The sequence below is a fragment of the Oncorhynchus tshawytscha genome, linkage group LG25 (genome assembly GCF_018296145.1).
Source record: "Oncorhynchus tshawytscha isolate Ot180627B linkage group LG25, Otsh_v2.0, whole genome shotgun sequence".
NCBI lineage: Eukaryota > Metazoa > Chordata > Actinopteri > Salmoniformes > Salmonidae > Oncorhynchus > Oncorhynchus tshawytscha.
In genome coordinates this window covers 15,278,495-15,303,253 of record NC_056453.1, presented here as the reverse complement: position 1 = coordinate 15,303,253, position 24,759 = coordinate 15,278,495, and the positions used below count along the sequence as shown (strand labels likewise).

Genomic DNA, 24,759 nt, shown 5'->3' with positions numbered 1-24,759 from the left:
TATCGTAGGAGAATCTGATTGGACTCCAGTGAGAGAGGCCCAGAAGGAAGCGGAGGAAAGGGTCCAGGTGTCCACTCACTCTGTATGGCCTTTTCCACTGCTGCTTTGTAAAAGCTGGTTGAAGATGAATCTCTGAATGGAAAATGTTTTTAAAAAAGGATTGCTGTTTGGCTAATAGATTCACATGATCACCGAAGAATGTGAGAAACACATACAGAGCATCCATAAACTCCTGAATACTGAGATGGACAAAGCAGAAAACCTTTCCCTGGCACAGGGTCGGTTCCTCACTGAAGATCTCAGTGCACACTCCTGAGTACGCAGACGCCTCCCTGACGTTTATGCCACACTCTTTCACGTCTTCCTCATAGAAGATCAGGTTGCCTTTCTCCAGCTGTTGGAAAGCTGGAGTTTTTCCCAGGGACTTGATGCTTTTTCTCATTGAGTCAGGGCAAAGGTTTCCTCTTCTGTGAAGCATATGACTCATGTCTTTCTCTTGAAATACCAGGAAATGTGAGTACATCTGTGTCAGGGTCTTGGGCGTCTCTCCACTCTCTGCTTTTACCAGCTTGTTCTCCAGAACGGTGGCTGCGATCCAACAGAGTACAGGTATGTGGCACATGATGTAGAGGCTTCTTGATGTCTTTATGTGTGTGATAATTCTGCTGACCAGGTTCTCATCACTGATTCTCTTCCTGAAGTACTCCCCCTTTTGTGGGTCATTGAACCCTCTTACCTCTGTCATCTGGTCAACACACTCAGGAAGGAATCTGATTGTCTGCTGCAAGTCGGGAGGTTATCCAAAGTTGAGCAGAGGGAAGCAGAGGTTTGTTAGCAGTACGTCCACTGAGGTTGACTCGGTTCTATCAAACAATACGTCATTGTTGTGGAAGTCGACACTCATCCAGACCACCGAACACAAATAAAACCTGATACTTCTTGTAGTTTGATATATCTGATTCTTTTGTTTCCTTAAAAATCAGTAGAGAAGCTCATCAAATTCAGCTGTCGAAAAGAAAGAGGAAATATCAACTGTAGATCTTGATTGGCTTTTCCTTCAGCTCAGTCCAGAATGAACTTCTGCACTGAGACGTTGTTCCCGATGCCAGCAACTCCCTTTTGTCAGAACAGTTCTGATAGGTTGATCTTGTCCAGGTGAATGGTTGAAAGATGTCATTGCATTGGATTGGTGTTTCTTGTGTTGCTGGTCTCCTGGATGCTGTCTCAATCTGTCTCACCTCATGTTCATTATTGAGCTTTGTACGTCTGTGTAGACCATGTCGTGGCAGAATTAGTTAGGTAACATTGATAAATAAGATGTTTTATTGACATAATAATGCTTATGTGAGATATTTGTCATTAGAATGTCTTCTTTTGGATAATACTGTTGGCAGTTGCATTTTCCTCTTTCTTCTCCAGGGAAAAGTCACTTGAGGCCCAGAGAGGGGAGAGGTCAGGCTTGTCTTTTATCTGTCTCGTAATAGGCAGAATATCAGAAAGGGAGAAGTCAGAATTGAACAGTGTCTTCCAATGTATCAGTTAAACCATGTGAAGGGCTCCACAATGTCTGTGTGCCAGTCACTCCCCTCTGTGAGTTTATCCAGGAGGGGGTGTATTTGAGATGGGAGTATCTAGAATTGACAATTGATATATGCCATTGGATGAGGTAATGTTTTGGTACTAAGAAGTACCAGGAACGAGATTACAATCTCGGTTTAGGAGACCAAACTGAACAATAATTTATAGCTAATGCTATCTGGCTATGGGATACTCCTCTTTCAAGTAAAAGGCACTTTGTGAAGTTCCTAAGATCTGTGGGGGGTGGATCTTTGCTATAAAAGATCTCAGTTGCCATTTTGTAAGCACTCTCAGAGAATTAATTTATAGACACTGAATTGATCTGAGAGTCACAGGGCTATGGTGAAGCTCATTTAATTAAAATATGAAGTTTATGTCTAACTCTGACTGGTGTGTGGTTTGTAACTCTCCTTATTTAGTAATACAGGAAATTTCCACGACAACCAGTGGCGATTTGTTGGGGGAGCCTTGTCTGGCAGCGAAATAGTTAATTTAGCCTTATTTACTGCCTTTTTTTAAAAACATAGCTGGTATGGCTGACTTGCTTAAACAAATGTGGCTTCTACTGACAATTGACATGAGCAAACTATGGCATAAGGGAACGATGAGCGGATAAGAGGCAATCCGTCATTTTGATTAAGACATTAATGAGCGAGCTAAGATGGACGTAGTCAATACAACTATTTGTTCAGCACTTTTCAAATGTACAGCGACATAATTCAGAACATGGGACATTCTTACAATATTCTCTCTGTATACCAAGTAGGATAAATAAAGTGGGCATATGAGCAGACAGTGAAAGCTCTTACAATATTAAATGATGTCATTTCTATAAAACAGGCTATAGGCTACATGTGCACCACCAAGTCAGAACAGTAGGCTAAGTTATGAGGGGCTTTCTAACTAAGATTTTAAAAGTAAGATTTTGACATGATCAGTCCAATCAAAGCTACGGTAGATATAATGTGATTTGACGTAATTTTATTTGTAGCCAATGACCTTGAGCCTTCTTGGATGGACACTTCTAATGTAAATTTAAGGCAGCCCCCAAGGGGCTTGAATTTTCGAGCTCTCCCCATAGATTTTGCGGTGACGTAGTCTCCCCATGAGTGATAGAACACTGAGCCAATCACAGCGCAACTAGAGAACATTACCAACCCCTACACTCCGTATTTCCCTTTGGGTGCCCCACCACAACAGAAAACACTGAGCTAGGCTGAAACACCTGCATTTTGGAGCTGCCTTACTCAAAAAAACAAAAAAAGAGACCATGTTAGTATGCAGCTTTATTAACTCAATGATTTTTTTCAGACATTGTTTGCAAACTGATATGTGACAGGTATGTGACATGCAAAACAGGCTTCAAACACACAGTAGAACCTCCTTTTCAGATTGAGTTTGAGTAGTTGGCACCTCTCCAAGTATGTAAAATGTGTATGTAAAATGTATATGTAAAATGTATGTACATGTAGCAGAAAAGCTGTAAATAAATAAAAAATGTTAAAACGTGTGTCATCCCTGATGGGTTAAAATCTATATTTTTAAATAATAATAATACAAAAGTTGGCACCTCTAGATTCGCTCATCTGGTAAAATAAACAAGTGACAAACACAGTATAAAAAGGTTCCTGTGTATGTAAAATAGATGGTTCTGTGGATTATCCTGTAAATATCCCACTCAAACTGAAACTGTTTCGAGACTGCAGTATAATAATGCAGGTTTAGGGTGTGGCGGATGAATCAGAATTAGTTGGGTAACATAGATAAATAAGATGTTTTATTTACATAATATGCTTATGTGAGATACTTGTCATTAGAATGTATCCTTTTGGACTATAGTGTTGGCAGTTGCACTTTTTTCTCAGCTGGGGCTCAGTCACTTGGGGCTCAGTCACTTGGGGCTCAGTCATTTGGGGCCCAGAGAGGGGAGAGGTCAGGCTTGTCTTTAGTATGTCACTCGTGCTATGCAGAATATCAGAAAGGGAAGAGGACAGAATGGAACATTGTCTTCATATGTGAATGTATCTGTTAAACCATGTGAAGGGATGGCGTGATTAAGGGGGAACCAATTACTTGTCTCCACAATGTCTGTGCGCAAGTCACTCCCCTCAGTGAGCTTGTCCAGGAGTGGGGTCAAGAGGGGATTTACTTGAGATGGGAGTATCTAGAATTGACAATTGAGTTATGCCTTGGATGAGGTAATGTTTTTGTACTATGAAGTACCAGGAACGAGATTTGAACCTCTTCTTAGAGACCAAACTGAACGATAATTTATAGCGAATGCTATCTGGCTATGGGATACTCCTCTCTCAAGTAAAAGTCTTTCTTTGTGAACTGTTCCTAAGATCTGTGGTTCGTCATGTAAGTTGAGAGAGGTGTATCTTGGCTATAGAAGATCTTTGTATTCTTCTGTAGGCACTCTCAGAATTCATTATTGACACAGAATTGATCTGAGAATCAAAAGGGCTATGGTAAAGCTCATATTATTAAAGATGAAGTTTAAGTATAACTCTGACTGGTGTGTGGTTTGTAACTCTCCTCATTTGGTAATACAGGAAATTGCCACGACAAGGGCTGCTTGATCGTGCGCTCTCTAAATACAGGTTACTGGACAACGTTGCAATCTTGTGGTTCCTCATACCAAAATCAACTTCAGTTCCAAAGCGTTTCCCTGTTCTTACCACTGCCCGAACAACCTTCTCCATACAGATCTACAGTAAGACTGCCAAACACCCCATTCTATCTGTCTTACCGTTGTCCTCAGTCTTTACAGGAACAGATTGAAACATGGTGAGACAGGCAGGTGATGCTTTAGATTAAACGACAGGCTCTGAGAAGAGAGAAAGAGAGGTGGAGAGAGGAAAGGACAAGATAAATGACTTTAAATAACGCAAGGGGATTTACATTTTTAGAACTCATCAATACTTTAGAAGTATGTAGGCTGCTTACCATCTATGGAGTTGACTCTGATGTTGAAGTGAATTGGACCATCAATATAGCAGCCGGGGTGTGAAGGGGCCACAACATGGCCGCCAGTCTGAGATGTACAGGTGAGGTAGACAGGAGAGGCAGGAACCGGAATTGAGGCAGCTGCTCCATCAATCTCAGCCTTTACAGAGAGAGCGAAAGAGAATAGTTTTTTTCTCAACTCCTACACAGATTTTTCCAGCATATTTCTTTTCTCAAGCAATACTAAGCAGTACAGGAGTGAAAGAATATGGTATACCCACCTTTGTGATCTGCCATTCACTTCTGATTCATCTTCATGATTTCCAGGGAGATCGTCATAGCTCCATCGTGGCCGTGGGAGTTCACCATGGTATCCGCGCGGTGTCTTGCCTGTCGGCGTTCTCCAGATGGCCCTTGGGGATGAGATGAAAGCCATCTGGTACGTTCTGAGTCAGGTACCAGTGAAATGTCCAACCATGTGTGTGAAGTGCTCCTTCAGAGTAGCCCGTGGCAGCTCGGGGACAGGAGCAGGTGTCGCCATCGTAGAGCACAGAACACTTCAGGGACGGACATGTTCAAAACGTGTTGAACTGAACGTTGTGCATCTATTCAGGCGGGTTCTCTGCAGAAATGGATCAACGATTTCTCGGTCTAGCTTCTGAAATGTCCATCACTCCTTTACTTTGCATCACTACATCTCCCTCTCTCTCTTTATTAGTCATCTCTTTGTTTTCTGTCTCATGCAAATGTCCTTTCGTGCCAGTGTACCAGTCAGGGAAACAGTTTCCTGTATGATGGGCTTGGTGGCGTGCTGCAGATGAAAACAGGGAGCTGTCCGTCTGTGGTTTGATGTTCATTGCTAAAAACGGTCATTTCCCCAGACTCTACCATGTTTTGTTGAATCATGGGTGCCTTTTTCATGTCCTCACATGCCCCGCAGAGCCCAACAGCTCTACCTTCTGCCATATTAGTTAAGCTAGTATCCCTCTGATAACTTCCCCACTGGGCAATTCAACGTCTATTCCACGTTGGTTCAGTGTAATTTCATTGAAATGACGTGGAAACAACGTTGATTCAACCAGTGTGTGCCCATTGGGTCCTTTGGGCTGTGGTGGCAGAATATGACACAACCTGTGTCATATTGTACTAGAGATTAGTAGAACTGTCTAACATCATCATAACCACAAATGTAATTCCTTGTACAAAACAATTCAAATGCTACTTACACAAGAAAATGGCAAAGGATTCATTTGCTCCATATTGTGGTTTGCACAAACACTGATTTTGTTTCTTTTTGGCTCATTGAATTGAAATCAATTATAGTCAAACAATTATACACCGTGTGCAAAACATTAAGAACACCTTCCTAATATTGAGTTGTACCCCGCCCTGTTGCCCTCAAAACAGCTTCAATTCGTCGGGGCATGGACTCTACAAGGTGTCTAATGCGTTCCAGAAGGATGCTGGCCCACGTTGACTCCAATGCTTCCCAGTCAAGTTGGCTGGATGTCCTTTGGGTGGTGGACCATTATTGATACACACGGGAAACTGTTGAGCATCAAAAACAGCAGTGTTGCAGTTCTTGACACAAACCAGTCCGCTTGGCACCTACCATACCCCCTTCAAAAGCAGTTAAATGTCTGTCATGCCCATTCCCCATCTGAATGGCACACAAACACAATCCATGTCTCAGTTATCTCAAGGCTGAAAAATCCTTCTTTAACCTGTCTCCTCCCCTTCATCAACACTGATTTGAAGTGGATTTAACAAGTGACATCATTAAGGGATCATAGCTTTCACCTGGTCAGTCTGTCATGGAAAGATCACGTGTTCCTAATGTTTTGTGCACTCGGTGTAAGGGACGTTATTGTTACTCAGAAATGATTTTATGTGGAATTTCTTACCACTGTGCAGCCCCTTTTAAACACACACACACACAGCTCAGTTAGAGAGAGCGGGAGAGAGGTAGTTTCATGTTGACAGTTGAGTATTTATTATAAGCAGACAGACAAACCGACACCCCTCCTGCTGTTACACTACATTTGGCACAGTGAAATAGTGTGACCAGGAACAATTTTACCCCGGGGTGCACATAGCATCACTACATCGCCTCTAACAGGCCTGCTATATGAACCACCTCTGTATTTAAGACTGTACACTATACACAATTATTCTTAGAGAGTGTGTGGATGTGTGTGTGTGTACACTATATAGGGAAGGGTGCGATTCCCTCCACTAGCTACTGTTGACAATTTACAAAACAGAACATTAAAAGGAAATATCAGTAGAAAAGCAGCAGGAACTAAAAGTCGTTTTGGCTGAGAGAAATGGCTTCTGGGAGTAGGGGGGTGTACTATGGGAACGAAAGTCACAAACGCACACACGCACACGCACGCACACACACACACACGGAGTGTGAGAGTGAGGTAGTCTGTACTACATTGAGGACTACTCATCTCTGATTGGGTGAAAGTAGTTGAAATGAACCAGTGGAACGTTGACGCATAAGCAAATGAAACAAACTGTACAAACAAAACAATATTAACCAATCAAATACATCGCCAGTCAAGAAAAGAAACAATACAATACATATCCAGCCAAGAAATAAACACACCGATAAAATATATATATAATCAGGGTCAGGCGGTGCGTTTCTTTCACATTGGAGTTTGCAATTTTGGGACTATTCTATTGGTTCCTTTGTACCAGACAAACCAAATAAAGCACAACACAGGTATTTTACGAATGTATTTGACAGATGTACTTGACCCAAGGTATAGTTTTTCTCACTACAGTGGACAGTAATAATAATAGTAACCAGTAGCACTGGTCCATGCTTCAGACTTCTCTACAGACACAACACTTTGTAACCAATCAACACAGGCTTTATACAACACACCTAAACCGTAGAGTTCTCAAGTCTGTATCTCTGCACAGAAAGAGAAGCCTTTAAAGTCCTCCTGGTTGATCTGCCTGATAACAGCCTCGTCTGTGGGAGTTAACACTGGGTCTTCTCTGGTGAAGTCCTGGTCAAAGTTATTCACGTCACGCCTCGTCTTCTACAGAGAGAAGAGAGAGAGAAGAGAGAGAGAGAGAGCAGGAGAGAGAGAGAGAGCAGGAGAGAGAGAGAGAGCAGGAGAGAGAGAGAGCAGGAGAGAGAAGAGAGAAGAGAGAGAGCAGGAGAGAGAGAGAGCAGGAGAGAGAAGAGAGAAGAGAGAGAGCAGGAGAGAGAGAGAGAGCAGGAGAGAGAGAGAGAAGAGAGAGAGAAAGAGAAGGCGGAGTCAACCAGGAGACACGTGTTTGTGTGTGTGCAAGTGCGTGTGCTTGTGACTTACAATGCGTGGTTTGAAGGGGGGTTTGAGTCGTCTCTGTTCCAGCAGGGTCCAATCGATGTCTTTGAAGAATGAGTGTTTCTTAATGGCCTCGTCACAGCCCTGAGACAACACACACCCTAACCTCTGGGCTGGAGCCTTTGTCATAAACTACACACACACACACACACACACACACACACACACACACACACACACACACACACACACACACACACACACACACACACACACACACACACACACACACACACACACACACACACACACACACACACACACACACACACACACACACACACACACACACACACACAGTAAGAGAGAGATCAGTACAGACACAAAGATATTAGAGAGACAGAAAGAGAGAGACAGAGAAATAGAGAAAAACAGAAAGGGAGATATCTGTTCACACAGATGTAAGAGGGATGGATGGAGGGATGAGATAGACAAAGGTGTATAATGATGGAGGGATGGTACGTACAGCTCTGAGGATGGATACAGCCTCCTTGCTGAGCCAGACAGGGTAGAGGACATCGTCATGGAGGATAGACTCAAACAGATCGTCTTCGTTGTCTGCTTCAAACGGAGGCTGGCCAGCCAACATCTCATACATTAACACTCCCAGAGCCCACCAGTCCACTGATGGACCGTACTCCAACTCCTGCAGGATCTACACACACACACACACACACCATCATCGTTATCTTTAACATCTGAGGCTCTAAAAACACCGTAGGGGGCAGAAATGTGTGTAACACTGGCTCAGCTCACCTCAGGGGCTATGTAGTCAGGCGTGCCACAGAATGTGGTGGTGGTGACTCCATTGATGATGCCCTCCTTACACATGCCAAAGTCTGCCAGCTTACAGTGTCCCTCTGCATCCAACAATATGTTATCTAACTTCAGATCCCTGAGAGAGGGAGAGAGAGAGGACATGGTTGCCACCAACAACCAAAAAACATAACACTGGTACAACAACAGCAGTTGCCACGATATAATTCTCATGTTGTGCCGGCACGTGTGGGCTGTGGTTCAAGGTCAGGGGTTAAAGGTCGGACGTTACCTGTAAATGACCCCGTTGCGGTGCAGGAACATGAGTGCAGAGGTAACTTCAGCGGCGTAGAAGCGCGAGCGAGCCTCGTCAAACTTCCTGGAGCGTTGGATCTGAAACATCAGGTCACCTCCATTCACGTACTCCATCACGAAGAACAGACGGTCCTGGAGAAGCAGGGAGAGGGTTGGGGTGTGAGTGTATATATGTGTGTGTAGTGTGTACCCGGGTCTGGAAGCAGCAGTAGAGCTGGCAGAGGTAGGGGTTGTGTGCGTGTGTAGTGTGTAGTGTGTACCCATGTCTGGAAGCAGCAGTAGAGCTGGCAGTGGTAGGGGGGTGTGTAGTGTGTAGTGTGTACCCGGGTCTGGAAGCAGCAGTAGAGCTGGCAGAGGTAGGGGTGTGTGTGTAGTGTGTACCCGGGTCTGGAAGCAGCAGTAGAGCTGGCAGAGATAGTGGTGTGTGCGTGGTAGGGGTAGAGCTGGCAGAGGTGGGTGTGTAGTGTGTAGTGTGTACCCGGGTCTGGAAGCCGCAGTAGAGCTGGCAGAGGTAGGGGTGTGTGTGTAGTGTGTACCCGGGTCTGGAAGCAGCAGTAGAGCTGGCAGAGATAGTGGTGTGTGCGTGTGTAGTGTGTACCCGGGTCTGGAAGCAGCAGTAGAGCTGGCAGTGGTAGGGGTGTGTGTAGTGTGTGCCCGGGTCTGGAAGCAGCAGTAGAGCTGGCAGAGGTAGGGGTGTGTGCGTGTGTAGTGTGTAGTGTGTACCCGGGTCTGGAAGCAGCAGTAGAGCTGGCAGAGGTAGGGGTGTGTGCGTGTGTATTGTGTAGTGTGTACCCGGGTCTGGAAGCAGCAGTAGAGCTGGCAGTGGTAGGGGTGTGTGTGTGTAGTGTGTACCCGGGTCTGGAAGCAGCAGTAGAGCTGACAGAGGTAGGGGTGTGTGTGTGTAGTGTGTACCCGGGTCTGGAAGCAGCAGTAGACCTGGCAGAGGTAGGGGTGTGTGCGTGTGTAGTGTGTAGTGTGTACCCGGGTCTGGAAGCAGCAGTAGAGCTGGCAGTGGTAGGGCTGTGTGTGTGTGTAGTTTGTACCCGGGTCTGGAATCAGCAGTAGAGCTGGCAGAGGTAGGGGTGTGTGTGTGTAGTGTGTACCCGGGTCTGGAAGCAACAGTAGAGCTGGCAGAGGTAGGGCTGTGTGTGTGTGTAGTTTGTACCCGGGTCTGGAATCAGCAGTAGAGCTGGCAGAGGTAGGGGTGTGTGTAGTGTGTACCCAGGTCTGGAAGCAGCAGTAGAGCTGACAGAGGTAGGGGTGTGTGTGTGTAGTGTGTACCCAGGTCTGGAAGCAGCAGTAGAGCTGACAGAGGTAGGGGTGTGTGTGTGTAGTGTGTACCCGGGTCTGGAAGCAGCAGTAGAGCTGGCAGAGGTAGGGGTGTGTGCGTGTGTAGTGTGTAGTGTGTAGCCGGGTCTGGAAGCAGCAGTAGAGCTGGCAGAGGTAGGGGTGTGTGCGTGTGTAGTGTGTAGTGTGTACCCGGGTCTGGAAGCAGCAGTAGAGCTGGCAGTGGTAGGGGTGTGTGTGTGTAGTGTGTACCCGGGTCTGGAAGCAGCAGTAGAGCTGACAGAGGTAGGGGTGTGTGTGTGTAGTGTGTACCCGGGTCTGGAAGCAGCAGTAGACCTGGCAGAGGTAGGGGTGTGTGCGTGTGTAGTATGTAGTGTGTACCCGGGTCTGGAAGCAGCAGTAGAGCTGGCAGTGGTAGGGCTGTGTGTGTGTGTAGTTTGTACCCGGGTCTGGAATCAGCAGTAGAGCTGGCAGAGGTAGGGGTGTGTGTGTGTAGTGTGTACCTGGGTCTGGAAGCAACAGTAGAGCTGGCAGAGGTAGGGCTGTGTGTGTGTGTAGTTTGTACCCGGGTCTGGAATCAGCAGTAGAGCTGGCAGAGGTAGGGGTGTGTGTAGTGTGTACCCAGGTCTGGAAGCAGCAGTAGAGCTGACAGAGGTAGGGGTGTGTGTAGTGTGTACCCGGGTCTGGAAGCAGCAGTAGAGCTGACAGAGGTAGGGTGTGTGTAGTGTGTACCCGGGTCTGGAAGCAGCAGTAGAGCTGGCAGAGGTAGGGGTGTGTGTAGTGTGTACCCGGGTCTGGAAGCAGCAGTAGAGCTGGCACTGGTAGGGGTGTGTGTAGTGTGTACCCGGGTCTGGAAGCAGCAGTAGAGCTGGCAGAGGTAGGGGTGTGTGCGTGCCAGGGCCAGGATTCGCTTCTCTGTCAGGGTGCAGTCCACATCGTCATCCTGCTGGATCACATCCTTCTTCAACACCTTTACTGCAAACACCTCCTCACTGCCTTTCAGCTCTGCTAACATCACCTGCAGAGGGAGTGGGGGGGGGAGAGGGGAGGGGCGAGAGAGAAAAAGAGAGACTTTACACCTCCTCACAGCCCTTAAACACCAGCTCCATCCCCATGTCCATTCTCCGTCCCGTCCTCCTCTTTCCCTCCTCCTAGGGCTGTTACGGTGGCCAGTTGAGTCACGGGAACTAGGGTTCTCCAAAACTGCACTCTGATGCCGCTGATGGTCATTAGTAGCCTACCTGACCTCGCTAACGGCCAGACGCTAATGGCCTGGTACTCAGCGCTCTATTGTCCCTCTAATCACACTGACATCAATGCAAATGCAATCAAAAATCACTTCAAACACTTCATCAGAGTTTGAGTAAAATCGGATCACCTGTTGAGCAGCGAGAGCCAGCTCCTCATAGCTGGTTGACGGAATTCAGTTATCATTCCTATAAGCACATGTTGTGCAATATTTCTATAGGTTATGCTATCTAATTGTGTGACAAAACAGAGTTTTGATGGCCTCCACTAAAAAGAGGAGGATCCCATCAGCTTTCTATAAGCTAGGCCTACTATATTCATTTCTCAACTGTCCTACACGTGGCTTTGCTTTACAACAGAGTAGCCTACCTTGATGGCATGAAAATGGGATGTGGGAAAAGCTATTCAAGTGCATTTTTATTTATAAAAAAAAAGAAAAAAGACCTTTATCTAACTAGGCAAGTCAGTTAAGAACAAATTCTTATTTTCAATGACGGCCTAGGAACAGTGTGTTAACTGCCTGTTCAGGGGCAGAACGACAGATTTGTACCCTGTCAGCTTGGGGATTTGAACTTGCAACCTTCCGGTTACTAGTCCAACGCTCTAACCACTAGGCTACCCTGCCCTGCATACGGATGACATGTATTTTTCTCCATCAGTAAATTGCCATTGTGTTGTGTGACAAAACTGCACATGTTAGACTGGCCTTTTATTGTCCCCAGCATGAGGTGCACATGTGTAATGATCCTGCTGTTTAATCAGCTTCTTGATATGCCACACATGTCAGATGGATGTATTATCTTGGCAAAGGAGAAATGCTCACTAACAGCAATGTAAACAAATTTGTGCACAAAATTTGAGAGAAATACACTTTTTGTGCATATGAAACACTTCTGGGATCTTTGAATTCAGCTCATGAAACATGGGACCGACACTTTACATGTTGCGTTTATATTTTTTGTTCAGTATAATTTCACACATGTATTATTTAGTATATGTAAAGACAAGATTGAATTGAGAATAGTGGGTGAGAATATTTTCACATGGGAATGACGCCCAGCGTGTGCAGCCTTAAGGCCAGAAACAGCACGACCCATAGGCCTATATGTTTTGATAAGGTTTGTATCACAACTCAAGTGGCCAAATAACTCCCAAGTGTAACCTAAAGGCCTAGGAACAGGGTTGGAGGGCCCACGCATAATAGAGAGACAGGTGATTGTATACAAATGTAAGAAAGGTTTCAAATTATTATGTTTCAGTCAAACATTATATCTGTTTGGACTTCTTGCGGTCAATTTGCAGTCTACAAATGATTTGTAATTACAGTAGCAGTCAAAGGTTTGGACACACCTACTCATTCAAGTGTTTTTCTTAATTTTGACTATTTTCTACATTGTAGAATAATAGTGAAGACATCAAAACTATGAAATAACACACATGGAATCATGTAGCAACCAAAAAAGCATTGGGGCAACCTTTCATGTGACTTTTTTCAAATCATCATTAGAGCAGCATCATGCAGCCTTAGAATGTGTTAGAAATCAAAACATATAGCCCAACGTTTGTATCACAAGTAAAGTTGCAGAAATAACTCTAAATGAAGCATATAGGAGGACCGGTGTCTTTGTTAACCGCTCAACACAGAATAGCTGCATGTGTGCACTACCTGAGAAAAATATCCTTTTTATTTTATTCAGCTATGTTCAATAGTACTGTTCTTACTATAAAATCATATAAACTAATGCCACGGGAATTATAAGCTAATATTGTCTGCTAAATCAACTAGTGGAGCCCGTAGCCATATGGCATAGCCAGATCAGGGCCAAACATAAGAACGACTCAGAATACGCTATTTTGTTCATCTGAAATAGGCTACATTTCCTTCACATCATGTTTTCTTTAGACCTGCCTTTAGACCTAGGATCGGGATGGGCAACTCCAGTCCTCGGAGGCCTGATTTGGTGTCACACCTTCTGCTCCGGCCCCAGCTAACACACCTGACTCCAATAATCGCCTAATTATGATCTTCAGATTAGAACGCAATTAGTTTAACCGGCGGTGAAAAGTGGAGCTGTCCATCTCTGGTGTAGGCTGTATTATGGATTTATTTATTATATTTATTACGTTGTTTTATTTAAATGTAGATGTTCAAAAGGTCTGCATCAGTGGCTCGTAGGCTGTGCCCGCAGATGCTAAATGTGTTTATGTTCATTTAACGGTCAATTAAACTGTGAGACAGGCAGTTATTTGCATGACAGTTACCGGCTGACAAAATGTCACGACCGCCACAGACCTACGCTCCTCCCTCGCCCTCCTCCTCCTCACCTTCCCGAAGCTGCCTTTCCCCAGGACCTTAATGAAACTGAAGTCTTTCAGCGTCCTCTTCACTGCTCCGTTCTCCCGCGAGGTAGAGGAGGCATAGGAGGAGGTGGAGGAGGATGGAGAGCTTTGCATCTCTAGCGACGTCCCCTGTTGTAGCCGCTCCAACTCGGACAGCTCTGCACACGCACACACACACACACACACACACATACACACACACACACACACACAAAGTAAGTCAGACAACTCTGTGTCTTCGAGTATGTTTGTGACCATGTGTGTGTGTGTGTGAGCGTGTGTGTGTGTTTGTGTATTACCTTGCTGTGAGGGGGAGGTGAGGGGAAGCTCGTCTGAGAGTTCTGAAGGTGACTGGGAGTCCAGCCCTGGGGGTAACTAGAGAGAGAGAGGGGAAAGAGACGGTTATCGTCAACATTGTCATCGTTGCCATCGTCAGTGTGTGTGTATACCTTTTTCCTGCGCTGTGCGGTAGTGGAGATCTTGTCAGGGGTGACTCCCATTTCAGCCAGGACTTTGGCGATGCCTTTGGCATCCACCCCGCAGTTGGGAGCTACGTTGGCCTCACACCTCTTGTGGACATTCATCTTACACACTACACACATACACACACACACACCACACACACACACACGTCATAGTTAGGAGCTACATTATACTTACACCGTCTGTTGACAATGAACACCAACCTTGCATACTACCACACACACACACACACACACTCACACAGGTGCCATACCCTTGCATTGCAGACCCTGCCTCATTAGTCCCCATAGTAAAGATCCACAGTGGTCACAGAAGGTAGGGGCCTTGTAGTTGTGGTTGCTGAACTTATGAGGCATGTTGACACTAAACCTCTGGGCACCAACCTGGAGAGAGGGAGGGGTGAAGGAGGGAGAAAGGGAAGGAGGGTGGGAGAGTTAGGGAGAGTTTGGAGCTGTGATTGGAATCTACACCTAGTATATAGGAGCATCTCTCTGCAAACAGTTATGCCCAGCGCACAGAGGAATTTATTGACAGAAGTTTGTGTTTCCAAACCAAATTACATCATGGTGGCCATAACTCTATGGTGGCCATGTTGACCAATAACAGTCCACAATACCTCCTCCGGTGTATCCTCCTGCTTCTTCATCCCGGCACACTTGGTGATGATGTGCTCATGGCAGCGCTTGTGGACCACACACGTGCACACTGCAACAAACACACAATTACACACTTCCACAATTGCACACTTTTAAGTGGACACTGAACAACACACAATATGAATACAACAGAAAGACAACTCAATAATGTCTCGATTCATTCTAGAATGCTCAGGTATCACTAGAACCAGCATAATAATTCAAGAACCCACACAGAAAGACAGATGACTTGTACTCACCCTGGCATTGGTAACCCTGCTTTCCCAGTACTCCCCTATCAAATCAAAGAGAGAGGGTGAGAAAGAGAGAAAGTCAGCATTTTGTAGAGAAAACAGGGTTATTGGTGGCAGGTAGCCTAGCGGTTAAGAGCATTGGGCCAGAAACCGAAAGGCAGCTGGTTTGAATTCCTGAGCCAACTAAGTGAAAAATCTGCCGATGTGCCCTTTAGCAAGTCACTTAACCCTAATTGCTCCTGAAAGTAGCTCTGGATAAGAGTGTCTACTAAGTGACTAAAATATAAATACACTACATCCCCAAAAGTATATGGACACGCTTTCAAATTAGTGCTACAGCATGCAATGACATTCTAGACGATTCTGTGCTTCGAACTTTGTGGCAGTGGTTTAGGGAAGGCCCTTTCCTGTTTCAGCATGACAATGCCCCCGTGCACAAAGCGAGCTTCATACAGGAATGGTTTGTAGAGATCAGTGTGGAAGAACTTGACTGGCATGCACAGAGCCCTGACCTCAACCCCATCAAACTTCTTTGGGATGAATTGGAACGCCGACTGTGAGCCAGGCCTAATTGCCCAACCTCACTAATGCTCTTGTGGCTGAATGGAAGCAAGTCCCCGCAGCAATGTTCCAACATCTAGTGGAAAGCCTTCCTAGAAAAGTAGAGGCTGTTATAGCATGTCCCCATACTTATGGTCATGTAGTGTATTCTATGATAATTACTGGGGCTGATTTCTGAGCTGCTTAATCTGGGTCTCACCAGCAGAGGAAGCTCTAGGATGGAACAGAGGGCTGATGCTGGTGTGTGTGTATGTGTTTCTCACCAGATGAAGTCTCGGCAGTGTGAGCAGTAGGTCGGTTGCCGTAGATACGTAGCCATGAACTTGTGTCCGTTAACCTGGTGAACACGCCTCCGGACGGCCCCCTGCCGCCGCCGAGGACCAATCCGCTCTCGGAACACACGCTCCTCATTCTCATTGGCTGCTGAGGCTAACGAACAGACAGGCAGCATTAAAGAAGGGTCCAATTCACAAATCACTCCATGCACCATATTACTTATCCTGTAAGATCTCCACCAGTGCCTAAGGGAGGTCAGGGGTAGGGGTAGAGGCTCGTGTCCGATTGTGGATTGGGCACACGAGATCGTTCCTAAAAGTATAGTATCTTTCTCCCTCGCTTTCTCCATCCTCCTCTACCTCTCTTTATGTCTTTCTGTGTGGGCACTACAACAAAGGACAGAATATGAAGAAATGTACATTTTCTTCTCTTCCAGTCCCATCGTTTTACCTCCATCCATCTCTCCCTCTCTCTGTGTCCCTAGGACCGAATTAGCCTTATGAGACAAGAGAACCACCTCCACTCCTCCTACTCTCTCTGTCTGTCGCTCTCTTGCTCTCTCTAGGTTGTCTTGCAGAGGTGGTTACTGTGTGTCTGTACAGTATGTATGTGTTTGTGTGTGTGTATGTGTGTGTGTGTGTGTGCATACGTGCGTGCATTTGTGCGTGCATTGTTGCGTGTGTGTGTGCGTGTTTGAGAGAGAAAACAAGAAAGTGGAGCAGCTAAACAGGCCATTACTGAGATCAGTGTGTTTTACATAATACATCATCCATCTGTTCACACACACCACACAGAGGGGCGGGGTTAGGCAGGTGTGAGTGATTGCCGTGGAGACGGGTGTACTATGAACTCACAGAACACTTACTGACCAATCACAGCACACACACACAAGCACACGCAATCACAGAGGATCTCAAATAAGGAAAAGTGAGAGAGGAGTGATGGGGGGAAAAAATGTATAGAAGAGCTCAACAACCAGGGTAAAGGGAGCGAAGAGGAGCGGATGGTGAAGTAGAGGTAGAAGATTTATAGGAGGATACGCAGCAGAAGAAAGAGAGATGATGGAGGGAGGGGAAGGGAGGGGACGAGAGAAGGCCCCTGAGCAGCACAGAACAGATTGCAGAGAAAATAACTCCTAAAAATACCTCCTCTTTCTCTCCTCACTCACTCACCCTTCTCTCTCTCTCTCACCCTTTTCTCTCTCTCTCTCTCTCACCCTTTTCTCTCTCTCTCTCTCTCTCTCATTCTTTTTGACTCTCCAGTTCTTGCCCATCCTTATATACAAATATATTACAAATGAATAATACGCATATATTAGCATAAATTAGCTAGCTGAACTGGGAGGAAGTTCAGGTGTGAGGGGGCTTCAGGGAAGCAGCTGCACAAATTAACCAATGATTAAACGCCACAACATCTACATTGTCAGGCATCAGACTGCAATATCATATTGATCTAGTCACTGACATGTTGAGGGGGATCGAGAGAGAGAGCGAGAGAGAGAGAGAGAGACAGGGAGAGAGAGAGAGAGAGAGGGAGAGGGAGAGAGAGAGAGAGAGAGAGTCAGAGCTTGTGTGAGACGGGGTGTAGGACAAAGGGGTGAGAATCGATTGAGAGACACACATGCACACACAGAGCTCTGCTGACTGGCCTTCCAACAATAGCCCTAGGGCTGGTGTCTGACCTCGCTCTCTATGGGTAGAACAGTAGGTTGTGGGGGGAGCAGAGGATGGTGGGTAGAACAAGAGGCTGTGGGTGAAGCAGAGGGTTGTGGGTAGAGTAGTTTTACCTTCAGTAGAAGATCCTGACAGATCGATAATCACATAGACCTTCCCCTCTGGTTCTAAATCAACCTGGAGAGAGAAAGACAGTCTGTTTTGATGTACAACACACTGTATGCACCCCCCCCCCACACACACACACACACACATACCAATGACATCATGGAATAGTAGTATAGTCCAACCGTTATGACAGAAATGTATCTCCAACATCCAGACATTCAAACACATATTATTGAGAGGAGCACCTATAGCTCCTGGAGACAGGTAAGTGTTGTCAGTTAATTCTCACTGGTTTTATTACCCACACCAGGATTTGAACCTGCTTCTGTAACCTAGGCTACCTGCCACCCTTCATAGCGTCAATGGCAGCTGGCCTCACAAGTATTTTACATTTTCCAAGGGGGGAGCGAGTAGGAGAGAGAGTGAGAGAGAGAGTAGGAGAGAGAGAGTGATAGAGAGAGAGTAGGAGAGAGAGAGTGATAGAGAGAGAGTGATAGAGAGAGAGTAGGAGAGAGAGAGTGTGATATATAGAGAGAGAGAGAGAGAGTGTGATATAGAGAGAGAGAGAGAGAGTAGGAGAGAGAGAGTGATAGAGAGAGAGTGATAGAGAGAGAGTAGGAGAGAGAGAGTGTGATATATAGAGAGAGAGAGAGAGAGTAGGAGAGAGAGAGTGATAGAGAGTGATAGAGTGTGATAGTGATAGAGAGGGATGGAGTGATAGAGTGTGATAGTGATAGAGAGAGAGTGATAGAGAGGGATGGAGTGATAGAGTGTGATAAAGTGATAGTGATAGAGATTTAGAGAGGGATGGAGTGATAGAGTATGATAGAGTGATAGTGATAGAGAGTGATAGAGGGGGATGGAGTGATGATAGAGTGATAGTGATAGAGAGAGAGAGAGTGATAGAGAGTGATAGAGTGTGATAGTGATAGAGAGGGATGGAGTGATAGAGTGTGATAGAGTGATAGTGAGAGAGAGAGTGATATGGAGTGATAGAGTGTGATATAGTGATAGAGAGTGATCGAGAGAGAGAGAGAGTGATAGAGAGTGATAGAGAGGGATGGAGTGATAGTGATAGAGTGTGATAGAGTGATAGTGATAGAGAGAGAGTGAGAGTGATAGAGAGGGATGGAGTGATAGAGTGATAGTGATAGAGAGAGTGATAGAGAGTGATAGAGAGGGATGGAGTGATCGTGAGTGATAGAGAGGGATGGAGTGATGGAGTGATAGAGAGGGATGGAGTGTGATAGAGTGATAGTGATAGAGAGGGATGGAGTGATAGAGAGGGATGGAGTGATAGAGTGATAGTGATAGAGAGGGATAGAGATTTAGAGAGGGATGGAGTGATAGTGTGAGAGTGTGATAGAGTGATAGAGAGTGATAGAGAGGGATGGAGTGATAGTGTGATAGTGATATTGATAGAGAGTGATCGAGAGAGAGAGTGATAGAGAGGGATGGAGTGTTGGAGGAAATTATAGTTGAACTAACATGGAGTGATAGTGATAGAGAGGGATGGAGTGATAGAGTGTGATATAGTGATCGAGAGAGTGATAGAGAGGGATGGAGTGATAGTGATAGAGAGTGATAGAGTGTGAGAGTGATAGTGATAGAGAGGGATAGAGATTTAGAGAGGGATGGAGTGAGAGTGTGATAGTGATATTGATAGAGAGTGATCGAGACTGATAGAGAGGGATGGAGTGATAGAGTGTGATAGAGAGGGATGGAGTGATAGAGTGTGATATAGTGATAGAGAGTGATAGAGAGGGATGGAGTGATAGTGATAGAGTGTGATAGAGTGTGATAGTGATAGAGAGGGATGGAGTGATAGAGAGGGAGTGATAGAGAGTGATGGAGTGATAGAGAGTGATAGAGAGTGATAGAGAGGGATGGAGTGATAGAGTGATAGTGATAGGGAGAGAGTGAGAGTGATAGAGAGGGATGGAGTGATAGTGATAGAGAGTGATAGAGAGGGATGGAGTGATAGAGTGTGATAGAGTGATAGTGATAGAGAGGGATAGAGATTTAGAGAGGGATGGGGGTTAAATCCTTGGTTAAGCTCTGGACAGCCGTAGATCCTCTTACACAACGCTCTGCCTGTCATACAGCAGATCTGCCACCACACACAGACACACAGAACAATACATATGTAGACCTAATATAAACACACACACATACACACACACACATACAACAATATGGCTAAGTTAGAATCACACACTCAGAGACATTGCCTGGCTGAGACTTTAAGTACTTTACTGTCGCCATGTACATGGAAAAATTAGTTCACCTCATTAATCCGGTTAGCCAATTAGAATGCAGGGATACAGCCCTAGCCACACACACACACTGTATCATTGAGTGTGATCTGTAAGTGTCTGGTGTCTAGGGAACCTAAAGTAGGTTGGAGACTGAGGCCAGCATTAAATACACATCTGAGTTCTCACTACCTGACACACACACACACACACCTCACGTTACACTTCCACTGTGTCTGCACCCCTTCCTGTCATCATCTCTCTGTCCCTCTTCTTCTCCCTCCAGTTTCAAATGCTATTTATTAATTGTTACTGATGACTAGTACATCTCGAGATATAATAGGGAAATTCATTAGTGGGTACATTTGTAATAATGGCAACAGAAATGTTGATACATTGTTTAAATAGATCAATTAAAATGTCTGAATAAAAGATCCATCCTTTCCCTCTCTCTGGAGAGTTTGGGTTCGATGACAGCCTCCAACATCAAAGACAAATTCTCAGAATTGAGATTTCAGCATTTTCAGCAAACACACACACTTATATACGCACACGTCAACTCACACAGAAAGAGAGTTCTCTAATTTCACCCTATTGCTTCCCTTTCACTAAGGCCATATATGACACACACTAGATACACACACACACACACATTGTATTGTTGATCAGGTTTCCTTTCCCAGTGCCTTTGTGCTTGTGAATGCACTGGCCCATTTGTGTGTGTGTGTGTTTACAAGGGCATCTTAAGCCCAGTCTGCCCTACTTCTACAGAGGGTCACTGAGGGGCGTAGCCAGTGATGTCACTGCCCGGCAACCATCCAGTTATTACCCAGGAGGCCATAGTCAGTGATGTCACCACAGAGACAGGAGAGGAGGGGAGAGGGTAACTAGCTGTAGCAGTACAGAGAGAGAGAGTATTGACTTGGCTGGCTCTTCAATAAAAACTGATCGATCATCAGAGTGATCCATTGATCTGTACACTTTGATCTCATACCGGTTGACAGAGTAGGACAGGAAACCCTGGGGGGTGTGTGTGTGTGTGTGTGTGTGTGTGTGTGTGTGTGTTACAGTGCCTTCAGAAAGTATTCACACCCTGTTGTGTTACAGCCTGAATTTAACAATGATTACATTTGGATTTTGTGTCACTGGCCTACACACAATACCCCATAATGGAATTATGTTTTTAGAAATGTATTCAAAATGAAAAGCTGAAATGTCTTGCGTCAATGAGTATTCAACCCCTTTGTTATGGCAAGCCTAAATACGTTTTGGAGTAAAAATGTGCTTAACAAGTCACATAATAAGTTGCATGGACTAACTCTGTGTGCAATAATAGTGTTTAACATGATTTTTGAATGACTACCTCGTCTCTGTACCCCACGCATACAATTATCTGTAAGGTCCCTCAGTCGAGAAGTGAATTTCAAACAGAGATTCAACCACACAGACCAGGGAAGTTTTCCAATGAAGGGCATCTATTGCTAGATGGGTGAAATGTAAAAAAGCAAAAATGTAATATCCCTTGGTGAAGGTATTGATTACACCGTGCATGGTCACTACATGGATGATCACACCCAGTCACTACAAAGATACAGGTGCCCTTCCTCAGTTGCTGGAGAGGAAGGAAACCACTCAGGGATTTCACCATGAGGCCAATTGTGACTTTTACAGAGTTTAATGGCTTTGATAGGAAAGAACTGAGGATGGATCAACAACATTGTAGTTAATCCACAATACTAACCTAAATGACAAAGTGAAAAGAAGGAAGCCAGTACGGAATAAAAATGACAAAACATGCACTAAAGTAAAACTGCAAAAATGTCCTGAATACACATCACTGAGTACCACTCTATATATTTTCAAGCATGGTGGTGGCTGCATCATGTTATGGGTATGCTTGTCATCGGCAAGGACTCAGGAGTTTTGGGGGTTATAAAGAAACGGAATAAAGCTAAGCACTGGCAAAATCCTAGAGGAAAACCTGGTTCAGTCTGCTTTCCACCAGACACTGGAAGATAAATCCACCTTTCAGCAGGACAATAACCTAAAACACAAGGACAAATAGACACTGGAGTTCCTTACCAAGACGACATTGAATGTTCCTGAATGGCCTAGTTACAGTTTTGATTTGAATCAGCTTGAAAATCTATGGCAAGACTTGAAAATGGCTGTCTAGCAATGATCAACAACCAACTTGACAGAGCTTGAAGAATAAAAAATAAATTTAAAAAAGTGCAAATATTGTACAATCCAGGTGTGCAAAGCTCTTATAGAGACTTACCCAGAAAGACTCACAGCTGTAATCACAGCCAATGGTGATTCTAACAGGTATTGACTCTGGGGTGTGAATACCTATGTAATGAGATTATTATATTTGTGTATTTCATTTTCAATACATTTACAAACATTTCTAAAAAAAACTGGGATGGGATTTTGTGTGTAGACAATATCAATCCATGTTGAAATCAGGCTGTAACACATCAACATGAACACTTTCTGCAGGCACTGTACATACTCACCAGCCCAGCCCTCAGCAGGCCCCCTCAACCTCTACACGTCACACACAGGTACGGACAGACACAAATGTTACGAAATTAATTTAGCCTGTGTGCCACAAACTCTGTTAGCCTGCTGAGCTAAAGCCTATGCATTAGCTTGAGGAGCTAACGCATGTATTAATGTTTCAGGCAAGGATAGTCATGATTCTCACACACACACACACACACACACACACATGTGTCTTCCTACCCAGGCCTGGTAGTGCGTGCTGCCGTTCTGCAGAATGTCCTCCAGCTGTATGGTGCAGTTAGCCACAAAGTCATCATATCCAATTGGTGCATCATGGAACACTGACATCTCCAATTTCCGTCCGTCCGTCATCTGGGCTGTAAAGTCCTACAACAAAAAAAAATAGACTAGAATAATATATATTTTGTCCATTTATATCCAACTGGCCAGATTTACACCAGCCACCTTCTGCCCATTAGTCTGCCTCTGTAACCTTTAGCCCTAAACTGAAGCGCATGATGAGTTCAGGTGTTTGTGTTGGGCTGAACTCAGGTGTTTGTGTTGGGCTGAAGCAAAAGTGTCCCACCAATGCTGCCCTGCCCTGGAGAAGTGGATCTGGTACAGTACCTGGTTCCATGCAGGTGAGTTGCTTCTGTTCTTGGTGCAGGTCTGTCCCAGGTGGGTCTGGTCCAGGTTGAGGGTGAGGTAGGGGTCCAGGAGGAATGAGGATGAGTTCTTCCCCCCTGCATGGCGGAGTGCCCAGGGGGTGGGCTTCAAATCCACTGCCTCACACACACGCACCTTCAACACCCCACTGAACACTGGCATGGTGGCGTGTATGTGTGTGCAGATGGTCCGTCTGTCTGTAAGTCTGTTCTTTCTAACTAGTCACCATATTAGATAGGTAATCCTACATCCCAGAATCCATTCAAACAGTCAGACATTTACAACACACTGTCACAGATACACACACACATAGCCTACACACACTGCCTCACACACACGGCCATGTTAAAACGTAAACATGGGTAAAAACGCCCCTCTTCGCTCTTAATATAGTCTATAGAACACACCCCACAGTCAGGTACCGAGCCCGCTTGCGCCAAACCAGGTCGGGCCAGACGACAGACGGTGCCCTCTGTTTGTTTACAGTCCGTCCCGTGCAGATGGCAGAGATAGAGAGGGTTGTCGTTAGCAGAAATAACGAATAACGACGCTATAGAATAGGTCTCGGTGGTGGGAGGAAAGGAGAGAAGCCCGATGATGAATCACAGAGAACGGCTCCGGTCCTGATCATCTGATCAGAGACTGTACCCGGTAGAGCAGCTGCTGTCCCGGGCTCAGGGCGGGGGAGGAGACCTAGACATCCGCGATCCCTCCACCGTGTCTCGTGCCGGCTGTAAGCAGCTCGACTCAGTAAACAGCTCCGACAGAATATGTCTTGAACAGCACTGGTTCTTTTCTTTCCCGGGATGTCTGTCTGCTTATCCGGTGGGTCCCACGGTTTAAAGTGCTAACCAGTGACAGGCTATCAGTCGCCCTCAATCTGTCTGTCGTTTTCCTCTCTCTCTCTTTCTCTCCCTATATCTCTCCCTGTGCGCGTTCACCCGTTTCTCCAGCCAGCAGCGGTTTCCCAGTGTGAGCGCGAGCTTCAGGAAATGCGCAAAACGCGTCAGCCGCGCCGCTTGCCCTCTGCGCCGGATAAGGGATTGTGTGTGTGTGTTTGTGTGTGCAAGATACCACACCCAATATGGTCAATCAGACAGCCTTTCTGCCCAACGAAACGATACACACACACACACACAAACGCGTGTAGAAGAGATGGTTCGGTACACTGATGAATAGCCTAATGGTTTGGCTTTAGCTCAGCGGACTAACAGTCTTGTGGCGCACTGACTGCGCAGACAACCACGGTTCAAATCCAGTGGTTTACCTAAGGACACAAGAGTGTGTTGATGAAAGCTTGACTGTGTCCTTGCTATGATGTCATACATTATATCCATCTCCTTGTTGTCAGTGATGTCTACTGTCATGCGCGCGCACACATATGTATACACGTATATATACACACAAACACACACACACACAGGGAATCCGCAAAGGGCTTTTAGTTCATCCCATCGCTGTTGGATGAAAACCATGTTACTCAATTTTAGACTATTTTCCTTTTTTACACGCAGGGA

At 45.5% G+C, this 24,759-nt stretch overlaps 1 protein-coding gene across 1 annotated transcript; it reads right to left on the bottom strand.

Annotated features, from left to right (window-relative positions):
- Positions 1-7,260: 7,260 nt before the first annotated feature.
- Positions 7,261-24,523, bottom strand: LOC112224299 (protein kinase C epsilon type-like). The gene is made up of 16 exons (XM_042305995.1): positions 23,204-24,523; positions 22,817-22,963; positions 17,819-17,882; positions 16,020-16,185; positions 15,202-15,236; positions 14,923-15,011; positions 14,560-14,689; positions 14,273-14,415; positions 14,123-14,198; positions 13,809-13,981; positions 11,080-11,253; positions 8,926-9,080; positions 8,634-8,772; positions 8,344-8,532; positions 7,863-8,009; positions 7,261-7,586 (listed from the first exon to the last, which is right to left on the bottom strand). The coding sequence occupies exons 1-16, from the start codon at positions 23,402-23,404 to the stop codon at positions 7,443-7,445; spliced, it is 2,172 nt and encodes a 723-aa protein (XP_042161929.1). The 5' UTR covers positions 23,405-24,523; the 3' UTR covers positions 7,261-7,442.
- Between the last annotated feature and the right edge of the window lie 236 nt (positions 24,524-24,759).

Excerpts from the sequence above, each read along its gene's own strand:
- LOC112224299 (XM_042305995.1), bottom strand. The coding sequence starts at position 23,404 with ATGCCAGTGTTCAGTGGGGTGTTGAAGGTGCGTGTGTGTGAGGCAGTG. Across the intron at positions 9,081-11,079 it reads ACTGCTGCTTCCAGACCCGG|GACCGTCTGTTCTTCGTGAT; the intron begins GTACACACTACA and ends CTGCTTCTCCAG. Across the intron at positions 8,010-8,343 it reads CTGTATCCATCCTCAGAGCT|TTTATGACAAAGGCTCCAGC; the intron begins GTACGTACCATC and ends GTGTGTGTGTAG.